A 24,349-nucleotide genomic window follows, 5' to 3' on the forward strand; every position below is an offset into this window, starting at 1 on the left:
GAGACCTCCCAGCTCCAAATAATATTAAACGGTGGAAATATCCCAGAGACCTCCATCTTAACACCAGCACCCAGCTTCACTCAACGACCAGCAAGCTACAGTGCTGGACAACCTATGCCAAACAACTAGCAAAACAGGAACACAACCCCACCCATTAGCAGAGAGGCTGCCTAAAATCATAACAAGGCCACAGACACCCCAAAACACACCACCAGACGTGAACCTGCCCACTAGAGAGACAAGATCCAGCCTCATCCAGCACAACACAGGCACTAGTCCCCTCCACCAGGAAGCCTACACAACCCGCTGAAACAACCTTAGCCACTGGAGACAGACATCAAAAACAACGGGAACTACGAACGTGCAGCCTGCAAAAAGGAGACCCCAAACACAGTAAGATAAGCAAAATGAGAAGACAGAAAAACACACAGCAGATGAAGGAGCAAGATAAAAACCCACCAGACCTAACAAATGAAGAGGAAATAGGCAATCTACCTGAAAAAGAATTCAGAATAATGATAGTAAGGATGATCCGAAATCTTGGAAGTAGAATGGACAAAATGCAAGAAACAGTTAACAAGGACCTACAAGAACTAAAGATGAAACAAGCAACGATGAACAACACAATAAATGAAATTAAAAGTACTCTAGATAGGATCAATAGCAAAATAACTGAGGCAGAAGAACGGATAAGTGACCTGGAAGATAAAGTAGTGGAAATAACTACTGCAGAGCAGAATAAAGAAAAAAGAATGCAAAGAACTGAGGACAGTCTCAGAGAGCTCTGGGACAACATTAAACGCACCAACATTCGAATTATAGGGGTTCCAGAAGAAGAAGAAAAAAAGAAAGGGACTGAGAAAATATTTGAAGAGATTATAGTTGAAAACTTCCCTAATATGGGAAAGGAAATAGTTAATCAAGTCCAGGAAGCACAGAGAGTCCCATACAGGATAAATACAAGGAGAAATACGCCAAGACACATATTAATCAAACTATCAAAAATTAAATACAAAGAAAGCATATTAAAAGCAGCAAGGGAAAAACAACAAATAACACACAAGGGAATCCCCATAAGGTTAACAGCTGATCTCTCTGCAGAAACCCTACAAGCCAGAAGGGAGTGGCAGGACATACTGAAAGTGATGAAGGAGAAAAACCTGCAACCAAGACTACTCTACCCAGCAAGGATCTCATTCAGATTTGATGGAGAAATTAAAACCTTTACAGACAAGCAAAAGGTGAGAGAGTTCAGCACCACCAAACCAGCTTTACAACAAATGCTAAAGGAACTTCTCTAGATAAGAAATGCAAAAGAAGGAAACGACCTATAATAACGAACCCAAAACAATATAGAAAATGGGAATAGGAACATACATATCGATAATTACCTTAAATGTAAATGGACTAAATGCTCCCACCAAAAGACACAGATTGGCTGAATGGATACAAAAACAAGACCCTTATATATTCTGTCTACAAGAGACCCACCTCAGACCTAGAGACACATACAGACTGAAAGTAAGGGGATGGAAAAAGATATTCCATGCAAATGGAAACCAAAAGAAAGCTGGAGTAGCAATTCTCATATCAGACAAAATAGACTTTAAAATAAGGACTATTAAAAGGGAAAAAGAAGGACACTACATAATGATCAAGGGATCGATCCAAGAAGAAGATATAACAATTGTAAATATTTATGCACCCAACATAGGAGCACCTCAATACGTAAGGCAAATACTAACAGCCATAAAAGGGGAAATTGACAGTAACACATTCATAGTAGGGGACTTTAACACCCCACTTTCACCCATGGACAGATCATCCAAAATTAAAATAAATAAGGAAACACAAGCTTTAAATGATACATTAAACAAGATGGACTTAATTGATATTTATAGGACACTCCATCCAAAAACAACAGAATACACATTTTTCTCAAGTGCTCATGGAACATTCTCCAGGATAGATCATATCTTGGGTCACAAATCAAGCCTTGGTAAATTTAAGAAAACTGAAATTGTATCAAGTATCTTTTCTGACCACAACGCCATGAGACTAGATATCAATTACAGGAAAAGATCTGTAAAATATACAAACACATGGAGGCTAAACAATACACTACTTAATAATGAAGTGATCACTGAAGAAATCAAAGAGGAAATAAAAAAATACCTAGAAACAAATGACAATGGACACACAACGACCCAAAACCTATGGGATGCAGCAAAAGCAGTTCTAAGGGGGAAGTTTATAGCAATACAAGCCCACCTTAAGAAGCAGGAAACATCTCGAATAAACAACCTAACCTTGCACCTCAAGCAATTAGAGAAAGAAGAACAAAAAAGCCCCAAAGCTAGCAGAAGGAAAGAAATCATAAAAATCAGATCAGAAATAAATGAAAAAGAAATGAAGGAAACGATAGCAAAGATCAATAAAACTAAAAGCTGGTTCTTTGAGAAGATAAACAAAATAGATAAACCACTAGCCAGACTCATCAAGAAAAAAAGGGAGAAGACTCAAATCAATAGAATTAGAAATGAGAAAGGAGAAATAACAACTGACACTGCAGAAATAAAAAAATCATGAGAGATTACTACAAGCAACTCTATGCCAATAAAATGGACAATCTGGAAGAAATGGACAAATTCTTAGAAATGCACAACCTGCCAAGACTGAATCAGGAAGAAATAGAAAATATGAACAGACCAATCACAAGCACTGAAATTGAAACTGTGATTAAAAATCTTCCAACAAACAAAAGCCCAGGACCAGATGGCTTCACACGTGAATTCTATCAAACGTTTAGAGAAGAGCTAACACCTATCCTTCTCGAACTCTTCCAAAATATAGCAGAGGGAGGAACACTCCCAAATTCCTTCTACAAGGCCACCATCACCTTGATACCAAAACCAGACAAGGATGTCACAAAGAAAGAAAACTACAGGCCAATATCACTGATGAACATAGATGCAAAAATCCTCAACAAAATACTAGCAAACAGAATCCAACAGCACATTAAAAGGATCATACACCATGATCAAGTGGGGTTTATTCCAGGAATGCAAGGATTCTTCAATATACGCAAATCTATCAATGTGATAAACCATATTAACAAATTGAAGGAGAAAAACCATATGATCATCTCAATAGATGCAGAGAAAGCTTTTGACAAAATTCAACACCCATTTATGATAAAAACCCTCCAGAAAGTAGGCATAGAGGGAACTTTCCTCAACATAATAAAGGCCATATATGACAAGCCCACAGCAAACATCATCCTCAATGGTGAAAAACTGAAAGCATTTCCACTAAGATCAGGAACAAGACAAGGTTGCCCACTCTCACCATTCTTATTCAACATAGTTTTGGAAGTTTTAGCCACAGCAATCAGAGAAGAAAAGGAAATAAAAGGAATCCAAATCGGAAAAGAAGAAGTAAAGCTGTCACTGTTTGCAGATGACATGATACTATACATAGAGAATCCTAAAGATGCTACCAGAGAACTACTAGAGCTAATCAATGAATTTGGTAAAGTAGCAGGATACAAAATTAATGCACAGAAATCTCTGGCATTCCTATATACTAATGATGAAAAATCTGAAAGTGAAATCAAGAAAACACTCCCATATACCATTGCAACAAAAAGAATAAAATATCTAGGAATAAACCTACCTAAGGATACGAAAGACCTGTATGCAGAAAATTATAAGACACTGATGAAAGAAATTAAAGATGATACAAATAGATGGAGAGATATACCATGTTCTTGGATGGGAAGAATCAACATTGTGAAAATGACTCTACTACCCAAAGCAATCTACAGATTCAATGCAATCCCTATCAAACTACCACTGGCATTTTTCACAGAACTAGAACAAAAAATTTCGCAATTTTTATGGAAACACAAAAGACCCCGAATAGCCAAAGCAATCTTGAGAACGAAAAAAGGAGCTGGAGGAATCAGGCTCCCTGACTTCAGACTATACTACAAAGCAACAGTAATCAAGACAGTATGGTACTGGCACAAAAACAGAAAGATAGATCAGTGGAACAGGATAGAAAGCCCAGAGATAAACCCACGCACATATGGACACCTTATCTTTGATAAAGGAGGCAGGAATGTACAGTGGAGAAAGGACAGCCTATTCAATAAATGGTGCTGGGAAAACTGGACAGGTACATGTAAAAGTATGAGATTAGATCACTCCCTAACACCATACACAAAAATAAGCTCAAAATGGATTAAAGACCTAAATGTAAGGCCAGAAACTATCAAACTCTTAGAGGAAAACATAGGAAGAACACTCTATGACATAAATCACAGCAAGATCCTTTCTGACCCACCTCCTAGAGTAATGGAAATAAAAACAAAAATAAACAAATGGGACCTAATGAAACTTCAAAAGCTTTTGCACAGCAAAGGAAACCATAATCAAGACCAAAAGCCAACCCTCAGAATGGGAGAAAACATTTGCAAATGAAGCAACTGACAAAGGATTAATCTCCAAAATTTACAAGCAGCTCATGCAGCTCAATAACAAAAAAACAAACAACCCCATCCAAAAATGGGCAGAAGACCTAAACAGACATTTCTCCAAAGAAGATATACAGAATGCCAACAAACACATGAAAGAATGCTCAACATCATTAATCATTAGAGAAATGCAAATCAAAACTACAATGAGATATCATCTCACACCAGTCAGAATGGCCATCATCAAAACATCTAGAAACAATAAATGCTGGAGAGGGTGTGGAGAAAAGGGGACACTCTTGCACTGCTGGTGGGAATGTGAATTGTTTCAGCCACTATGGAGAACAGTATGGAGGTTCCTTAAAAAACTACAAATAGAATTACCATATGACCCAGCAATCCCACTACTGGGCATATACCCTGAGAAAACCAAAATTCAAAAAGAGTCATGTACCAAAATGTTCATTGCAGCTCTATTTACAATAGCCCGGAGATGGAAAGAACCTAAGCGCCCATCATCGGACGAATGGATAAAGAAGATGTGGCACATATACACAATGGAATATTACTCAGCCTTAAAAAGAAATGAAATTGAGCTATTTGTAATGAGATGGATAGACCTAGAGTCTGTCATACAGAGTGAAGTAAGTCAGAAAGACAAAGACAAATACCGTATGCTAACACATATATATGGAATTTAAGGGGAAAAAAATGTCATGAAGAACCTAGGGATAAGACAGGAATAGAGGTGCAGACCTACTGGAGAACGGACTTGAGGATATGGGGAGGGGGGAAGGGTGAGTTTTGACAGGGCGAGAGAGAGTCATGGACATATACACACTAACAAACGTAGTAAGGTAGATAGCTAGGGGGAAGCAGCCGCAAGGCACAGGGATATTAGCTCGGTGCTTTGTGACAGCCTGGAGGGGTGGGATGGGGAGAGTTGGAGGGAGGGAGACGCAAGAGGGAAGACATATGGGAACATATGTATATGTATAGCTGATTCACTTTGTTATAAAGCAGAAACTAACACACCATTGTAAAGCAATTATACCCCAATAAAGATGTTAAAAAAAAAAAGAAAAAGAAATATGCTTTTAAGTAATCTATGAGTCAAAGAAAAAGAAAATTAAAATACATTTGGAATTAAACTAGTGAAAGTAAACATCACAAGAAGATATAAACATTAAAAATATAAGGGAATATTGCAAACAACTTTATTTTAAAAATTTGAAAAGTTAGATGAAATGGGAAATTTTCTAGAAAAATATAACTTGTCAAAATAATAAAACACCTGAAGGGTGCTAAATCAGTTAAAGAAATTGAATCAATAAAGTCTTCCAACAAAAAAATTTTAGGCCCATATAGTTTCAATAGTGAATTCTATCAAATGTCTGTAAACAATTCATTTAGTTTTCCAGAAAACAGAAAAAGAAGATATTCCATATAATTCACTTTTGTAGTTAGCAAGCCTTGATAATATAACCTGAAAAGGAATGAATAAAAAGGGAAAACAGCAGGCCAATCTAATTGATGAATACAAATGTAAAAGATTCTGAACAAGATATTAGCAAACCAAAGCTAGAAATAACTTCAAAAATATAATACACCATGACTGGAGACTAAACAATATGCTACTAAATAACCAAGAGATCACTAAAGAAATCAAAGAGGAAACCAAAATATTACCTAAAAACAAATGGCAATGAAAACAGGACCACCCAAAACCTACGGGATGCACAAAAGCAGTTCTAAGAGGGAAGTTTATAGCAATACGATCCTACATCAAGAAACAAGAAAAATCTCAAATAAACAACCTAACCTTACAAATAAAGCAATTAGAAAAAGAGGAACAAAAAACACCAAAAGTTAGCAGAAGTCATAAAGATCAGATCTGAAATAAATGAAAAAGAAACGAGGGAAACAACAGCAAAGATCAATAGAACTAAAAGCTGGTTTTCTGACAAGATCAACAGAATTGATAAACCATTAGCCAGACTCATCAGGAAAAAAAGGAAGACTCAAATCAACATAATTAGAAATGAAACAGAAGTAACAACTGACACCACAGAAATACAAAGGATCATGAGAGAATACTACAAGCAACTATATGCCAGTAATATGGGCAACCTGGAAGAAACAGACAAATTCTTAGAAAAGTATAACTTTCGAAGACTGACCCAGGAAGAAATAAAAAATATGAACATACCAATGACAAATAATGAACTTGAAACTGATTAAAAATCTTCCAACAAACAAAAGCCCAGGGCCAGATGACTTCACAGGTGAGTTCTATCAAACGTTTAGAGAAGAATTAACACCCATCCTTCTGAAACTCTTGAAAAATATAGCAGAGGGAGGAACACTCCCAAATTCCTTCTACGAGGCCACCATAACCCTGATACCAAAACCAGAAAAAGATCTCACAAAAAAAGAAAATTACAGGTCAATATCACTGATGAACATAGATGTAAAAAACCTCAACAAAATACTAGCAAACAGAATCCAACAACACATTAAAAGGATCATACACCATGATCAAGTGGGGCTTATCCCAGGAATGCAAGGATTCTTCAATAAACGCATATGAATCAATGTGATGCACTATAATAACAAACTGAAGGATAAAAACCATATGATCATCCCAACAGAGGCAGAAAAAGCTTCTAACAAAATTCAACACCCATTTGTGATAAAAGCTCTGCAGAAAAGTGGGCACAGAGGAAGCCTACCTCAACATAATAAAAGCCATATATGACAAACCCTCAGGCAACATCATTCCCAATGGTGATAAACTGAAAGCATTTCCTCTAAGATCAGGAACAAAACAAGGGTGCCCACTCTCAACCACTATTATTCAACATAGTTCCGGAAGTTTTAGCCACGGCGATCAGGGAAGAAAAATAAATAAAAGGAATATAAATTGGAAAAGAAGAAGTAAAACTGTCACTGATGGCAGATGACACGATACTATACATAGAAAGTCCTACTGATGCCACCAGAAAACTACTAGAGCTAATCAATGAATTTGTAAAGTAGTAGGATACAAAATTAATGCACAGAAATCTCTTGCATTCCTATACACTAACAACAAAAAATCAGAAGGAGAAATTAAGGAAATACTCCCATTTATCACTGCAACAAAAAGAATAAAATACCTAGGAATAAAACTACCTAAGGAGACAAAAGACCTGTACACAGAAAACTGTAAGACACTCATAAAATAAATCAAAAAGAATACAAACAGATGAAGAGATACACCATGTTCTTGGATTGGAAGAATCAACATTGTGAAAATGACTATACTACCCAAAGCAATCTACTGATTCAATGCAATCCCTATCAAATTGCCAATGGCATTTTTCACAGAACTAGAACAAAAAACTTTACAATTTGTATGGAAACACAAAAGACCTCGAAGAGCCAAAGCAATCTTGAGAAACAAAAAAGGAGCTGGAGGAATCATGCTCCTTGACTTCAGACTATACTACAAAGCTACAGTAATCAAGACAGCATGGTACTGGCACAAAAACGGAAAGATAGATCAATGGAACAGGATAGAAAGCCCAGAGATACACCCATGTACCTATGGTCACCTTATCTTTGACTTAGGATGCAAGAATATACAATGGAGAAAAGACAGTCCCTTCAATAAGCAGTGCTGAGAAAACTGGACAGTTACATATAAAACAATGAAATTAGAACACTACCTAACACCATACACAAAAATAAACTCAAAGTGTATTAAAGACTTAAATGTAAGGCCAGACACTATAAAACACTTAGAGGAAAACATAGAACACTCTATGACATAACTCACAGCAAATATCCTGTTCACCCCACCTCCTAGAGTAATGGAAATAAAAACAAAAATAAACAAATGGGACCTAATGAAACTTAAAAGCTTTTGCACAGCAAAGGAAACCATTAGCAAGACGAAAAGACAACCCTCAGAATGGGAGAAAAAATTTGCAAACGAAGCAACTGACAAAGGATTAGTCTCCAAAACATACAAGCAGCTCATGGAACTCAATATAAAAAAAAAGCAAACAACCCAATCTAAAAATGGGTGGAAGACCTCAACAGGCATTTTGCCAAAGAAGACATACAGATTGCCAAAAAACACATGAAAAGATGCTTAACATCACTAATCATTAGAGAAATGCAAATCAAAACCACAATGAGTTATCACCTCATACCTGTCAGAATGGGCATCAACAAAAAATCTACAAACAGTAAATGCTGGAGAGGGTGTGGAGAAAAGGGAACCCTTTTGCACTGTTGGTGGGAATGTAAACTGATACAGTCACTATGGAGAACAGTATGGAGGTTCCTTAATAAACTAAAAATAGAACTACAATATGACCCAGGAATCCCACTACTGGGCAGATACCCTGAGAAAACTGTAATTCAAAAAGAGAAATGTACCCCAATGTTCACTGCAGCACTATTTACAAGAGCCAGGTCATGGAAGCAACCTAAAAGTCCAACGATAGATGAATGGATAAAGAAGATGTGGCACATATATATACAATGGAATATTACTCAGCCATAAAAATGAACAAAACTGAGTTATTTTGTAGTGAGGTGGATGGATCTAGAGGCTGTCACACAGAGTGAAGTAAGTCAGAAAGACAGAAACAAATACTATATGCTAACGCAAATGTATGGAATCTTAAAAAATAGTACTGATTAACCTAGTGGCAGGGCAGGAATAAAGACACAGACAGAGAATGGACTTGAGGACACGAATGGGGAAGGGGAAGCTGGGATGAAGTGAGAGAGTAGCACTGACATATATACACTACCAAATATAAAACAGATGGCTAGTGGGAAGCTGGTGCATAGCACAGGAAAATCAGTTCGATGCTTTGTGATGACCTAGTGGGGTCGGATAGGGAGGGTGGGAGGGAGGCTCCAGAGGGAGGGGATATGGGGATATATGTATACATATAGCTGATTCACTTTGTTGTACAACAGAAACTAACATAACATTGTAAAGCAATTTTACTCCAATAAAGATGTAAAAAAATATATACATAATACACCATGATCAAGTTAAATTCCTTTCAAGTATGCATATTAGATATAACATTAAAAGATCAGGGACTTCACTGGCACAGTGGCTAAGACTCCACGCTCCAATGCAGGGGGTCTGGGTTCGATCCCTGGTCAGGGAACTAGATCCCACATGCATGCCACAACTAAGAGTCCGCATTCAACAACTAAGGAGGCCACATGCCACAACGAAGGAGCTGGTGAGCTGCAACTAAGAAGCCCGTCTGCTGCAACTAAGGATCCCACATGCTGCATCTAAGGAGCCAGTGAGCTGCAACTAAAGGAGCCGTGGAGCTGCAACTAAGGAGCCCACCTGCCACAACCACGGAGCCCACAAGTCGCAAATAAGGAGCCCGCCTGCACAACTAAGTCCTAGTGCAAATAAATAAATAATTTTTTTTTTTTTAAAGGATCAGTGGTAGCCAGGGATGAGGGGTGTAGAGTTGGCAAGGGATAAATAGGAGCATAGGAGGGATTTTTAGGACAGTGAAACTATTAATACCATAGTAGTAGATACCTCATGCATTTGTCCAAACCCACAGAAATTTACAGTGCACCTGCAGACTAAAAAATTCTCCTGTAATATTAGTAAACAAAGATGTTATGGCCATCAAGCCACGAGGAGCTGCCATGGCTCCCCACTGTGCACCGAGGGGAATCAAGATATACAAAAAACAGGATACTGGCCTAAGACAGTTAAGGTGCATATCAAAGGAATGATTTCAAGGAGCCTAGACTCTTGCATCTTCCCATAGATAAAAAGTGCTAAATTCATTAACTTAAGATGTCTAGTTTTTCTTTAATTAACAGTAATATTTTGATGTTCTGACTACTTGGTTTTTGTTGCAAAAACTCCTATATACCCTGGTTCCTCCCTTACCTCTTCGAATCAGTCCCTCAGAGCTATCTGAGAGGCTATCTCCTGAGCTTAAGTCCTCAGCAAGTCCACAAAATAAAACAGAATTCTCAACTTTTAGGTTGTGCATTTTTTTTCAGTCGACAAACCCTAATTTAAACTATGAACTTTAGTTAATAGTAATGTATCAATATTGGTTCATCAATTTTAACAAATGTACAAGATGTTAATAGGGGAAACTGTGGGGAGGAAAGAAGGGTATATGGGAACTCTGTAATTTTTGCTCTATTTTTTATAGGAGTTTGTGGTTTACAAAAAAAATTAAGTCTACTTAAGAAAAAAAAAGATACTATTTATAAGGAATTTTTTAAATGCCTAAAGTCCAGAAATAAAAATTTTGGTAACACATATATAACACCTTTTCACTCATACACAAAACTACCCTCTAAAATGTTGAATGAAAATAAAGACCTAAATAAAGAGAGCAATATATACAGTGATCATGAACTGGAAGAGTGGATTTTATAAAGATGTAAATTCATCCCCCACTGATGTACAGCAATGGTTCTCAACTTCTGCCCCGCCCCCACCCAGATATGAACAATGAAGGTTGGGGTGGTTGGACAGCGGCAACAGGTACCTATATCCATTAATAAGTAATTGTGATTATTTAAGAATAGAAATTTTAATTTTTCTTCCAAAATTATGTTTATCATTTTGACTAATAATTCTAAGTTGTTAGGACGTAATTAAATTGTTTGGAATTAACTACTTCGAAAAGAAACTTTTATGGGCTTTTTTTGGCCTATTGATACCATGAAAAAATTACTGAGACAGTAATCAGCCCATGAAATGCAAAATTCAGGAAACTCTTGACGTCACTGTTCCTGGGTGAGATCAATTCTCTAGCAATCCTAACCTCCTAGAAAACCCTCATGCATTTGGAAATCCACTGTTAGGAACAAGCACTGCAACACAGAACCATTACTTGGTATAACCAACTAACAAGGTATTTCTAACCCATAATAAACAAGCTTAAGCAACATCCTTAATAACTAAAAAAATCACATTGTCACTGAAAACTATTTATCAATACCTCTGATACATATTTCTTAAGTCTGTTATATACTGATGCTAGAATATACCCAAATATGTATGCCTTTACCAGTGGTGTTTTAAACAATAATAATACTTTGAATATAGAGATAACATATCTTTATTTTGTTATACATAATATCATAAATATTATCATTGTGTTCTTAGTTTCCTCAGAACTTATTTCTATGAAAATTTATGAAGTTACATAGCTTTAAAAATGCATAACTGTAAGTGAACAGTGTTTGAATGAACTTCTCCTTTGTGATCTTTCCTACTCGACACTGAATATACCCTATTATCACACACTGATTTAGTCAGTAGTATATTTTAACTAAGGGTTCCAGAAGTAAAAAGAATTCATTCCAGATGGTTTAAATAAAGAGATTTTAATGAGGAGAACACAGATGTGTGAGCAAGGTTAAGGAAACAGCTAGGGCTGCTGATGCAACTTAAAATAGCTAACACAGGAAACCAATACCATACCCCAGACTCAAGGATCGAGATGAGAAAATAGTAATAAGAGAGCAAAATAGAAGAGGGGTTGCTGAAACTCTACTCACAACATGGTGTTCCAATCTGTCGTGTCATTTGAGGGATGTCCCTTCTAGTCAAAAAGTAGGAAAATAAGTTTTGTAACTTTTTCCTCCCTTACTTGGTTCTCATCTCACTTTAGCCAAATTTTTTAACATCTTTTTGTTCTTGATTCTTATGTAGTGTTAGAGGAAAATGGGCTGATATGAAAGAACACCAATGTGGATATTGGAAATTACTTTGCAACAAAAGAAGTCCTTATAAAATGCAAATCTTATCTCAATAAATAATATAAAAAAATTTCCCCATGTGTCCTTCGCCTTCTGAAATTTCCCTGTAATGTGCTACCTTGCAAATGTTTCCAATATTGTTTGAACTGTAGTTTAACCCATCAATCATTTTTATAACTTACAGATTTTGACTTACACTTAATTTTGAGTCACATTTTATTACCACTCCAAGGTAATAAAAAATTTATTCCATGTTTTCTTCTAGTGCTTTTATTATTTCTTTCTTTCTGGTATTTATTTGTTCTTTCTTAAAAAAAATTGTTTGTTTCTGCTATTTATTGTTGATTTTTGTATTTAAACTCCTGATGCACTGGGAATTTATCTTGGTGCACATTATCAAGTAAGGTGTAGATCTGAAATAATTTCAAACATTTTCCACATTTTTATCTTAAAAAGATTTTTTTAAAGATTTAATTTTATTTATTTTTGGCTGTGTTGGGTTTTCATTGCTGTGCACAGGCTTTCTCTAGTTGCAGCAAGAGGGGGCTGCTCTTTGTTGTGGAGCACAGGTTCCAGGCACGTGGGCTTGAGTCACTGTAGCATGTGGGCTCAGTAGTTGTGGCTCACGGGCTCTAGAGTGCAGGCTCAGCAGTTGTGGTGCATGGGCTTAGTTGCTCCACAGCACATGGGATCTTCCCGGACCAGGGCTCGAAACTGTGTCCCCTGCACTGGCAGGCAGATTCTTAACCACTGCGCCACAGGGAAGCCCCTTACAAAGAAGATCTTTTATTCTATCTCTTCTAACTGCCTATTCTAATAAAAAACAAACATACTAATTTATCTATAGTATCTCCATCTCAATAACTCACCAAATTACTGTTTTGTGACACTTTTATTAAAGTACAGTAGTTTACAGTATTATATTACTTTCAAGTGTACATCATGTTTAATATTTTTATGGATTTAAAGTTATAAAATATTAGCTATACTCCCTGTGCTGTATAATATATTGTTGCATCTTATCTATTTTATACATAGTAGTTTGTGTATCTAAACTCCTACCCCTATTTTGCCCCTCCCCCACCCCTCTTCCAACTAGTAAACTTGAGTTTGTTCTCTATGAGTCAGTTTGTTTTATTATATTAATTCATTTATTTTTTAGAGTCCATATATCATTGATAACATAGAATAGTTTTCTGTCTCCATCTGAATGATTTCACTAAACAAAATAAATCCTGGTTCCATCCAAGTCCTTGCAAATGGCAAAATTTCATTCCTTTTTATGACTCAGTAATATTGCACTGTGTATATATACCACATCTTCTTTATCCATTCCTCTATTATTGGACACTTAGGTTGCTTCCATACCTTGGCCATTGTAAATAATGCTGCTGTGAACACTGGAGATGTGTTTCAAAATAGTGTTTTCATTTTCTTTGGACATATACCCAGGAGTAGAATTGCTAAGTCATATAGTAGTTCTATTTTCACTTTTTTGAAGAACCTGCATAGAGTTTTCACAATGGCTACACTGAAGTACATTCCCACGGATGTGGGTCTTTTTAATGATAGCCATTCTGACAGGTGTTCAGTGATATCTCACTGTGCTTTTGATTGGCATTTCCATGATGATTAGTGATGCTGAGCATCTTTTCATGTGGCAGTTGGCCATCTGTAAGTCTTCTTTGCAAACATGCCTACTCAGGTCCTCTGTCCAATTTTAATTGGATTGTTTGTTTCTTCAATGTTGAGTTTTATGAGTTCTTTTTGTATTTTGGATATTAACCCCTTGTCAAATATATTGTTTGCAAATATTTCTCCTATTCAGTAGGCGTCCTTTTCATTTTGTTGACAGTTTTCCTTGCTGTGCAAAAGCTTTTAAATTTGATGTAGTCCCATTTGTTTATTTTTCCTTTTGTTTCCCTCGCCTGAAGAGAAACATCCAAAAAAATATTACTAAGACTGATGTCAAAGAGAGGACTGTGACTTCTTCCAGAAGTTTTATGGTTTCAGGTCTTAACATTTAAGTGTTAATCCATTTTGAGTTTGTTTCTGTACATGGTGTGAGAAAGCAGTCCAGTTTGATTCTTTTGCATGTATCTGTCCAGTTTTCCCATCACTATTTTTTGAAGAGACTGTCTTTTTCCTATTATATATTCTTCCTTCCTTTGCTGTAGATTAATTGACCACATGTGGGTCGGTTTCTTTCTGGTCTCTATTCTGTTCCAGTGATCTATCTGTCTTTGTACCAGTACCATACTGTTTTGATTACCATAGCTTTGTAGCATAGTCTGAAATCAGGGAGCAAGATTCCTCCAGCTTTAATCTTTTTAATCAAGATTGCTTTGGCCGTTACAGGTCTTCTGTGGTTCCATATACTTTTTAGAATTATTCTTGTTCTGTAAAAATCGTCATGGGTATTTTCATATGGATTCTAGTAAATCTGTAGGTAGCTTTGAGTATTACGGACATTTTAACAATATTTATTCTTTCAATCTATGAACATGGACTATCTGGTTTTTTGTATCATCTTTAGTTTCCTTCAACAATGTTTTATGAGTATAGATTTTCCACCTCCTTGGTTAAGTTTATTCCTAGGTATCTTATTCTTTTCAATGAGATTTTAAGTGGAATTGTTTTCTTGTCTTCTCTAACAGTTCATTACTAATGTTTAGAAAAGCATCAAATTTCTGAATATTAATCTTGTATCCTGTAATGTTACTAAATTCATTTATTAGTTCTAACAATATTTTGGTGGAGACTTCAGGGTTTTCCATATATAGTATCATATCATCTGCAAATAGTGACAGTTTTATTTCTTCCCTTCAAATCTGGGTTCCTTTATTTCTTTTTCTTCTCTGATTGCTATGGCTAAGACTTCCAATACTATGTTAAATAGAAGTGGTGAGAGTGGGCATACTTGTCTTATTCCTGATTTTAGAAGAAAAGCTTTCAGGTTTCCACTACTGAGTATGATGTTAGCTGTGAGTTTGTCATAAACAGACTTTATTATGTTGCCATGTTTCCTCTATACCAACTTCAATGAGAGTTTTTATCACGATTGAATGTTGAATTTTGTCAACTGAAATGACTGTGTGATTTTTTTTCTTTTTGTGAATGTGGCGTATCACACTGATTGATTTACAAATGTTGAACCATCCTTGTGTCCCTATATTAAACCCAACTTGGTCATGGTGCATGGTTCTTTTTATATATTGCTGAATTTGGTTTACTAATATTTTCTTGAGGTTTTCTGCAGCTATATTCACCAAAGACATTGGTCTGTAATTTCTTTTTTTCTTTTTTCTTTTGTAGTCTTTGTCTGGTTTTGGTATTTGTGTGATAGTGGCCTCGTAGAATGAATTTGGGAATGTTCCCCCCTCTTCAATTTTTTGGAAAAGTTTGAGAAGGATAGGTAGGTAGCTATTCTTCATGTTTGGTAGAATTCCCCTGTGAAGCCATCCAGACCTGGACCACACTTGCCCTGTTCAGAAGTAAGGCCAGGTCAGAGCCAGCTCTAGACCAGTATGTGGTTCAAACCTCTCATTCCCCAAGGAGGATCCCCGAGCTTCTGACATCCTCTCCTCACTAGGGTGCAAGTCCAGACCTGATCATTTCTCCTCCCTTCCTATCCAACTCCATGTGGATCTTTCTTTAGTCTTGGTTATAGAAAAGCCTTTCTCCCAGCCTACACTTTGTTTCAACGACAGTAGGTACACATGTACTGTATTTCTGAGGTGTTCATGGGGGGGAGGGAGCTCAGCATCCTCATATTCTGCCATTTTGATCTCCCTCTTTCAGAATTATTATATTGCCTTTATTAGTTTTGCAAACTTTCTCTTGAAATTTCTAAACTTTCAATATCACTCCCAAATAGTAATCATACTTCATTTTATTATCCAAATGTGTCAGCTTATATTGCCAATATTAAAGAAGAGTTGTGAGAGTGGACATCCCTGCCTTGTTTGACTTCAGTGAAAATGACTCTACTAGTTTTCCTTGAGCATTATGTTGGCTTTGGGGTTAAAAGGCTTGTTTTCCTTCCATTTTCTACTTTTCACTCTTTAGATATCCCTTTATTCATCAATACTCCTCTGTATACTTCCCCCAAAAAACAAAACTCTTATACAACTACAGTACAATGATCAGAATGATAAAATTAACAATTTATGTTCTAACCCACAGAACTGATTTCGGATTTCAGTATGTGTCTCAATAATGTTCTTTTTACCAAAAAAAATCTAAGATCGTGCACTGCATTCAGTTCCTTTAGTATCGAATCTGGAACAGTTCTCTGAGTCATTTCTTTGTATTTCATGATACTGACACTTCTAAAGAGTACAGTATATTGTGAAAAATATATCTCAATTTGAGCTCATCCAACGTTTCCTCATGAGTAGGTTTAGACTCTGAACTTTTGGCAAGAATACTACAAAAGTGAGGTTGAGTTCTTCTTCTAGGTGTATAACACGAAGTACATGCTATTAACTGGTTCTATAACTGGCAGTGTTCGCTTTCATCATTTGTTTATGGTGGGGTCTACCAAGTCTGTACAGGTAAAGTATCAATACCATTTTACCCATAATAGATATCTTGTAAGGAGACAATTTGAGGAGGTAAATACTGTGTTCTTCACTTTCCCCCACTAGTTTTACAGTGCAAGCACTGAGTTAAAAATTTACTTTAGTTTATACTTTTTACACTCATCAGTGTGGTTATGTTATTTATGCTATGGCATGGCATGGTTCATCTGTTCTGATAGCATCCAGTTTTAGGATTTTCCCTCCATCTTTATTGATTTTTCTTTTTTTCTTTCTGAGTATGTGAAACATGAAGACAACTCCAAAGTCAAGACTATTCAAAAAGTATATTCCAGTAAGTATCATCCCTTTACCTCAATTCCCTCTAAGCTTTCCACTTCATTTACATACACACACACCCAACGGGTAGCCAATCATTCTATCTTATCTTTTTTTTTCTTTTTGGTCAAGTGACCAGATACATGTGTATATTCTATTATTTCCCTTTCTTTCTTCTAAAAAAAACCTCGAATACTTTTAGACACTCTTTTGCACTTTGCACTTAAAAAATGTATCCTGAAAATCTCCCTGCCTTAGTCCACAGAGATCTTCCTCATAATTTTTTGCAATGACAAAAAAATCCATTGTATAAGTTGTACCACAGTTTATTCAATCATTGTCCTATATCTCAGCATTTAGGTTGCTCCCAGTATTTTACAAGTACAAACAATATGGTATTTAGTAACCCTGTGAATTTGTTTTCATAAAACTGGAGGTATATCTTCATGGCAAATTCCAGAAACAGGATGGCTAGGTCAAAAGATAAAAACATATGTAATTGTGGTAGATAATGTCAAATTTCTTTCCATGAGAATTATATCAATTTGATTTCCAACAAACAATGTAATAGTGTCTGTTTCCTCATAGCCTAAAAAACAGAGTGTTGTTATAACTTAATTTTTATCAATCTGATAGGCGAAAATGGTATCTTGGTGTAGGTGTATTTTGTAGTTCTTTTCTTTCATATGTTTTAATATCTGCTTACTACAGTTTCACAGGTACTTGGGTCTATTTTAGATTTTTACTATACTGCACTGATGTGAGAGACAGTAAGTTTTCTCTCTTAAACATATTAAGAAAATATGCATCTATGTCTGTTTTATTAGAATGTTTTAAAATCCATTTTGTCAAATGTTTTTTCAGGAACTACGAAAATAGCTGAAAGGAAGTGGCAAGGGATAAGAACAGAAAATTCAAGAAAAAGAAATAGAAATGGCTCTTAAGCCACACTCGTAAGAGAAATACAAATTAAATCATCCAAATACAAAAATTAACCATGGATCAATGACCTACATATAAAATCTAAAATGATAAAACTATTAGAAGAAAACATAGAGATAAATATTCAGGCTCTTAGAATTTGCAATAGATTCTTAGATTTGACACCACAAGCATGAGTAAAAAAATGAAAAAATAGGTAAGTTGGACTTCATAAAAGTTTAAAACTTTTGTTCATCAAAGAATATCTTTAAGAAAGTGAAGAGACAACCTACAGAGCGGGAAGCCAATAGCTGCAAGTTATTAACAGTTGCATGTTGTATATCTGATATGGGTTTAATATCCAGAATATATAAAGAACTCTAATAACTCACAACAAAAATAAAAAGCATCTAATTTTAAAATAAGCACAGGATCAAATACACATTTGTTCAAGAAAGATATACAAATTGCCAAAAGTACATGAAAAGATGCTCAAGATCACTGGTGATTAAGAAAATGTAAATCAAAACCATAATAAGAAATCACTTCATACCCCCCTAGGTCAATAAAATTTAAAAATCGGAAAATAAAAGTGTTTTAGAGAATGTGGAGAAATAAGAATCTTCATACATTTCTGGAATTTAAAATGGTGCCACTGCTGTGAAAACAGTTTGGCAGTTCCTCAAACAGTTAAAATAGAATTACCATATGATCCAGCAATTTCACTCCTAGGTATTTACACGGAAGAATTAAAAAATAAGTACTCAAGCAGATATCTGCCCACGAATGTTCACAGCAATATTCACAGCAACCAAAAAGTGAAAACAACCCAATGTCCATTGACAGATGAATGGATAAACAAATTGTAACATATACATAAAATGAAATAAATTATCAGTACATGCTACTACTTGGATAAACCTTGAAGACATTATGCTAAATGAAAGACAGCAAAAACAAAAGGTCACATATTGGACAATTCCTTTTATATAAAATGACTAAAACAGGCAAATCCATAGGAGTAGAAAGCAGATCAGTGGTTGCCAAGGGTTGCAGGGAAGAAGGGAATGAGGAATGACTATGTAATGAATATTAGGTATCCTTCTGGGGTGATAAAAAGAAGTTTTGATACTAGAGAGAGGTGGTTGCACAACACTGCTAATGTGCTAAAAACTACTGAACTGCCCACTTTAAAATGGTTGTTAATTATTTAAGTGAATTTCACCTCAATTTAAAAAAATCATACTGACATATTTTTAAATCATTCCTAAGAGCAATACAAAAATTTGATAAAAACGCTTTGTTGTAAAGACCAAGAAGAAACAGACATTTTCATATATTAATGATAGAAGTAAAAATGGGTACAATTCCCATATCAGGAAATTTGGCAATATCTAATATAATTACAAATATATTAACCTACAGACATTCTTCCACCAGGAGCAAGTAAAGGTACACACAAAATTACTCACTGTAACAGAAAAAGACTACAGATAATGCAATGGTCTGTTAACAGAAGACTAATTAAATAAATTGTTGTACATACACACAAAGAAATGAATGCTATGATGCTGGAAAAGGGAGGGGAGGGGAGGGGAGGGGAGAGGAGAAGGGAAGGAAGGAAGGAAACCAAGAAAGCTCTCTATACACCAGTATCTTTTTTTTTGGAGCGGGTGCGGAAAGAGCATATATTTCCTATTTATATAGATAGACGAATATACAACAAAGTAGTTAAGAGCAATTAACTCTGTGGACATAGATAGGAAGGCAAGAAGTGGTAAAGGCTTTTTGCTTTACATATCTCTCTCTCTCTCTTTTTTTTTTTTTTTTTGGTTTTTTGAACCATGGGAATGAATTACAAAAGGAAAAAATTTTAAGACTACCAGTTGTTTTAAAATCAAAACTCAATCTAACAGGACAATTACACAGTTTAGACAAGATAACACATGTAAAGCACATCACTCAGTGCTTGCCTTTCCCATTTTAAGACTGTAAAATTAACAAACTCACTTTCCTTCAAATAAACTAATCTCTTGCCAATCCTCACCTGTCTCTATGCTCTAGGATTCAGCCATAAACTCTCTTTATGTCCTACAGTGTGCTGTTATTTTCTTGTCTTCCGGAATTTTTACACAGTCTGTTAACTTTGGCCTTTCTCCTCCTCCTTAATTTTCTCTTACTCAACCTTAGTCCCAGGGTAGAGTTTCTTCCTCTGAGATGCATTTACTTACAAATATCCCCACATTCACACATACACAGAAACACACAGCTTAGGTTGGATCAGAAGCCCCTCCTTGTTATTCCCACACTACCTTCTGGTTAGACATATAGACTTCAGATTGAGACAAGCCTGAATCTAAATCGTGAATTTGGCACTTACAAACTGTATGATGTCCAAAAACGAACCTAAGCCCTGTATTCTCAGTTTCCTGAACTACAGAATAAAAATCACATCTGACTGATAGAAGTGTCAAACCAATATTAAATGAGCTAATGTATGTAAAGCACACAGCTTGGCACATACTAGTCATTAAACTGTAACCAGTTTTATTATTATTACTTTCATGGCACTGAGCACTTTAGTAAACTATTGGTATATTTCCCTCTTTTTCTTTGCGATAAAGCCTTCTTTAAAAATTAAACTTACTCTTAATACTGGGGCAGAGACTGTCTTGATAATATCTGTATACTTTGGAACAGTGCTTAGTATAACTTAGGTACTCTGTAAATATTTGATAAACTTATGTCAATATGGTGAGCGATAACTTAGAAATAAGAAAACCTTCAAGAAATCAATTTGATCAGTGATCTCAATAAAAGACAACCATTCTTTCTGTATTAATAAGTAAAGAACGGTGTTTACCAACTGATTTTCCCCATGTAGCACATTTAACCTGTTAATATTTATTCTAGAGAAGAAAAGTATCTATCAGTTATCTATTAATATGATAAAAATAAAACTTTACTTTTAACAAATTGTCTATGGATTCCAAATGACTGTAAACTTAAGAAAACTGATTTTCATACTTATGTTACCTTGAATTATTTAAGCTTCAAGCATTTCATCTATAACATGAGGACTCAATGAATTTTAGCAACTAGCATAGTTTACAATATGGAGCACAGATACAAATAATAACAGTAAATACTAATTATAAAATCTTATGATCTAAAAAGCCAATTCATTAATTTAAGATTTCCTTCAAAATATTAAAAAATTCAGAAGTCTGTTGAGTAAAACTGAACCAGAAAAAAAAGAGAAATATACTTAAATAAAAATAATTTTATCAGAAAAAGATGAGCACATAATTCCAGGATGAATTATAAAATGACTAACACAAGGTAAAGTAAAATTGACACTGCTGGACTGACAGTCTTAATGTACATCATTTATTGCAACATTCTGTACCTCGACATCCTGAACACTGGATAAAAAAGTTGATTAAATCCAGAAGTGCGATGTCCCTGTCTTGTTTATATGATTCAATCCAGTCATCAACCACAGACTGTGGGGGGAAAAAAACCACAAAATTAAAAATTAAAAAATTTATAGCAAATAAATTTTCAAAAAATTCCTGATTTTCCATGTGTATCTATTTAAACAAGAAAACTACTTACCTAAAATCATCTCTCTGTAGCCAAATAAAAGTAGAGATTCCCTCATGTTGAAAGGCAATTCAAAGGTAAATTACTAGGTTTCAGAGATTTGTGCAAAATAGAGCACAATATAAGCCTGATTTTACCAGTCACATTAAGTCCAATAATTATTAAACAACTATAGATACTAATATTCAAACCATATTGTGAAAATAACACAAAAAGTAACTTCACTTATACATAGATATAAGCTGAGTATCAGAAAACCCAGCAGAGAATAAAAAGAATACACACCAGATATAATAAAATGCATTTTTTTCCCAGGTATACAAGGATGACTCAATATTAGGAACTCAAACAATTCAATTTATCAACAATGTAAAGAAGAAAAACAAATGATTTTAATACTAGATCTCAAAAAGGTATCTGATAAAAATCCTGCAGCCAAGCTTAATAAAAAACGTCTAGAAAAACTAGTGTTATGTGATATGTTGGTAAACAACATAAAGACAAAGACTACAACATATGTGTTGTTGAAATCCTTAACACTTTTCAGCTGTAAAAAAGAATGAGGCAAGGATGCATCCCTAAGCATTCAACACAGATTTTAAAAGTTTTTAGTTTGTGCAAAAATTAGTAAAATATCAGTAAACACAATTCTCCTTTCCTATAGTTGATAAGAAAATTTGAGTCTCTACCAAACTGACTTGAAAGATTAATAAAAAAATTTGACAAGACAACTGACAAAAGATAAATGTACAAAATAAAATTTTAATGTTGGCAATATATAAGAAATATAAATAGATTGAGAAGGCTGTTCACAATGAAAATCATCTAAAAACAAACTCAAAGACTGTATAAATTTTAATGATGAAAATTATAAAAAACTTACAGGATATTGAAAATGACCTAAATTAGTTTCATATACTGAATTTTTAAAAAAAGATTTAGTGCTGTATCAATAGTCTTTCCAAATTGCTAGATAAATTTAATGTGATTCCACTTAGCATACTACCAGGCAGAATTGTTGAGGGTCTTTCTGGGGGTGGGAGGTGGGAAAGCACAGGAGACCAATAAAAATAATTTTTTTAACAATTTTAAATAAATTTTTAGTTTTGTACTTAGGTATAATTATATACAGTAAATGCGTAAATCTTAAGTTACTCCTTGATGAAAATTTACATATACATACACCTGTATAACCATAACCAAAATGAAAATATAAAAAAATTTCCAGAACTGAAACAGGCCACCTCATGTTCCATTCCAGGCAGTAACCATCACAAATGTCAATAGTTTAACTATTATTCCTTTACAGTAGATATGTTTTTGAAATTCATATAATACTGTGCTTTGTGTTTGATTTCTTCCAGTCAATGTTTTATCAGTGAGATTCAGTCATGTTATAGTATGTGTTATCAGTAATTCCTTGTTTGTACTGCTGGATAGTATTTCATTGTATTCATATAGCATATTTTATAACCCATTTTACTACTGATGTACATGAGAGTCATTTCCGTTTTAGGGCTATCACAAATAAAATTGTTATGAACATACCTGTACACATTGTTTGACATACACATTTTTTCTGCAGTATATATACCTAGTAGCAGACTTATTAACAAACAGAATACATATATATTGAGGGCCAGTACACAATGTCATCCAATTTTCCAAAACAGATGTATTAAATTATACATCCTCCAGCAATGTATGATATTAGGTGCTCCACATCCTCACCAATACCAGGTTTTGTCAGCCCTTTTATTTTAACCCATTCTGCTGGAGCGTACCCCTTTCCCTTCTTTAATGATCTCTTCTGAGGAGCAATCGTATTTCCTTCTCTAATATGAAAGGGGGACTTTATCATTAACTGCTGATGTATATAACACTGTTTCTCTGTCTCATCACATTAGTGTCTGGAAGATTTTGTTTTAAAAGTACAAAGAAAATACAACGGTGGTAGGAGAGGCTAAAAAGAAAAAAAGAACAGCATGGTATCTGTTCAGGGTTCACTTTTGTTGCATAATGTGTTCAGGCCCTCTTGGCTAAAAATGGTGGTGAGGCCTAAGAATGGATAGAGCAGGTTAACAATGACTTTGAGACTCAGGAGCAAAGCAGAAATGCTTTGTGACCCAGGTAATGAAGTATGGCACAAAGCAGAGAAGGAAGCCATTTCCCCACTTCTATATGGGGCCCAGCATTGTGAACGCACTCTGAACATGGTGACCAAATTTTTCTTTAGCTCCCAAAGCACAAATATTAATTTATAATCCCACCAGTTATATATGAAGAGCACAAAACATTCTGAATAAATAAGACTAATGAGGAGGGACTTGCATTAGGAATATTAAAATAATACAAAAATACTGAAAACAATATAGATTGAAAGTAATATAGAAAAGTAATACAAGACAGTAGAGCACAGAAACAGATCCAGGTATATTTAAAACAAGCTATAACAGAGGAGATATTTCAATTTTAGATGGAAAAGGGTGGTTTATCTAATAAATAATACTGATATAATTGGTTATTCACCTGGAAGGAAACAAAGTTATACCTTTTAAAAGTTATCAGAGACGTGTAGGGGCAAAGGAATCTAAACAACTAATACGATACCGTAGTGAAGAATTCAATACAGAATGTATTTATTATTTATTTACCCATTCAACCATTCTGTATCTTTTGATTAGAGAACTTAGTGAATTTACATTTAAAGTAA

General features: G+C 34.9%; 1 protein-coding gene across 1 annotated transcript in view; it reads right to left on the reverse strand.

Moving 5' to 3' along the window:
- The window catches only part of STAG1 (stromal antigen 1), a 444,727-nt gene that overhangs the window by 243,178 nt on the left and 177,200 nt on the right, over window positions 1-24,349 (reverse strand). Inside the window, exon 5 of the mRNA XM_032629925.1 lies at window positions 21,440-21,536. Coding sequence (XP_032485816.1) covers window positions 21,440-21,536 — 97 coding nt within the window. The remainder of the gene's footprint in view (window positions 1-21,439; window positions 21,537-24,349) is intronic.

This window comes from Phocoena sinus, chromosome 4 (genome assembly GCF_008692025.1).
Source record: "Phocoena sinus isolate mPhoSin1 chromosome 4, mPhoSin1.pri, whole genome shotgun sequence".
In the NCBI taxonomy this organism is placed as follows: Eukaryota; Metazoa; Chordata; class Mammalia; order Artiodactyla; family Phocoenidae; genus Phocoena; species Phocoena sinus.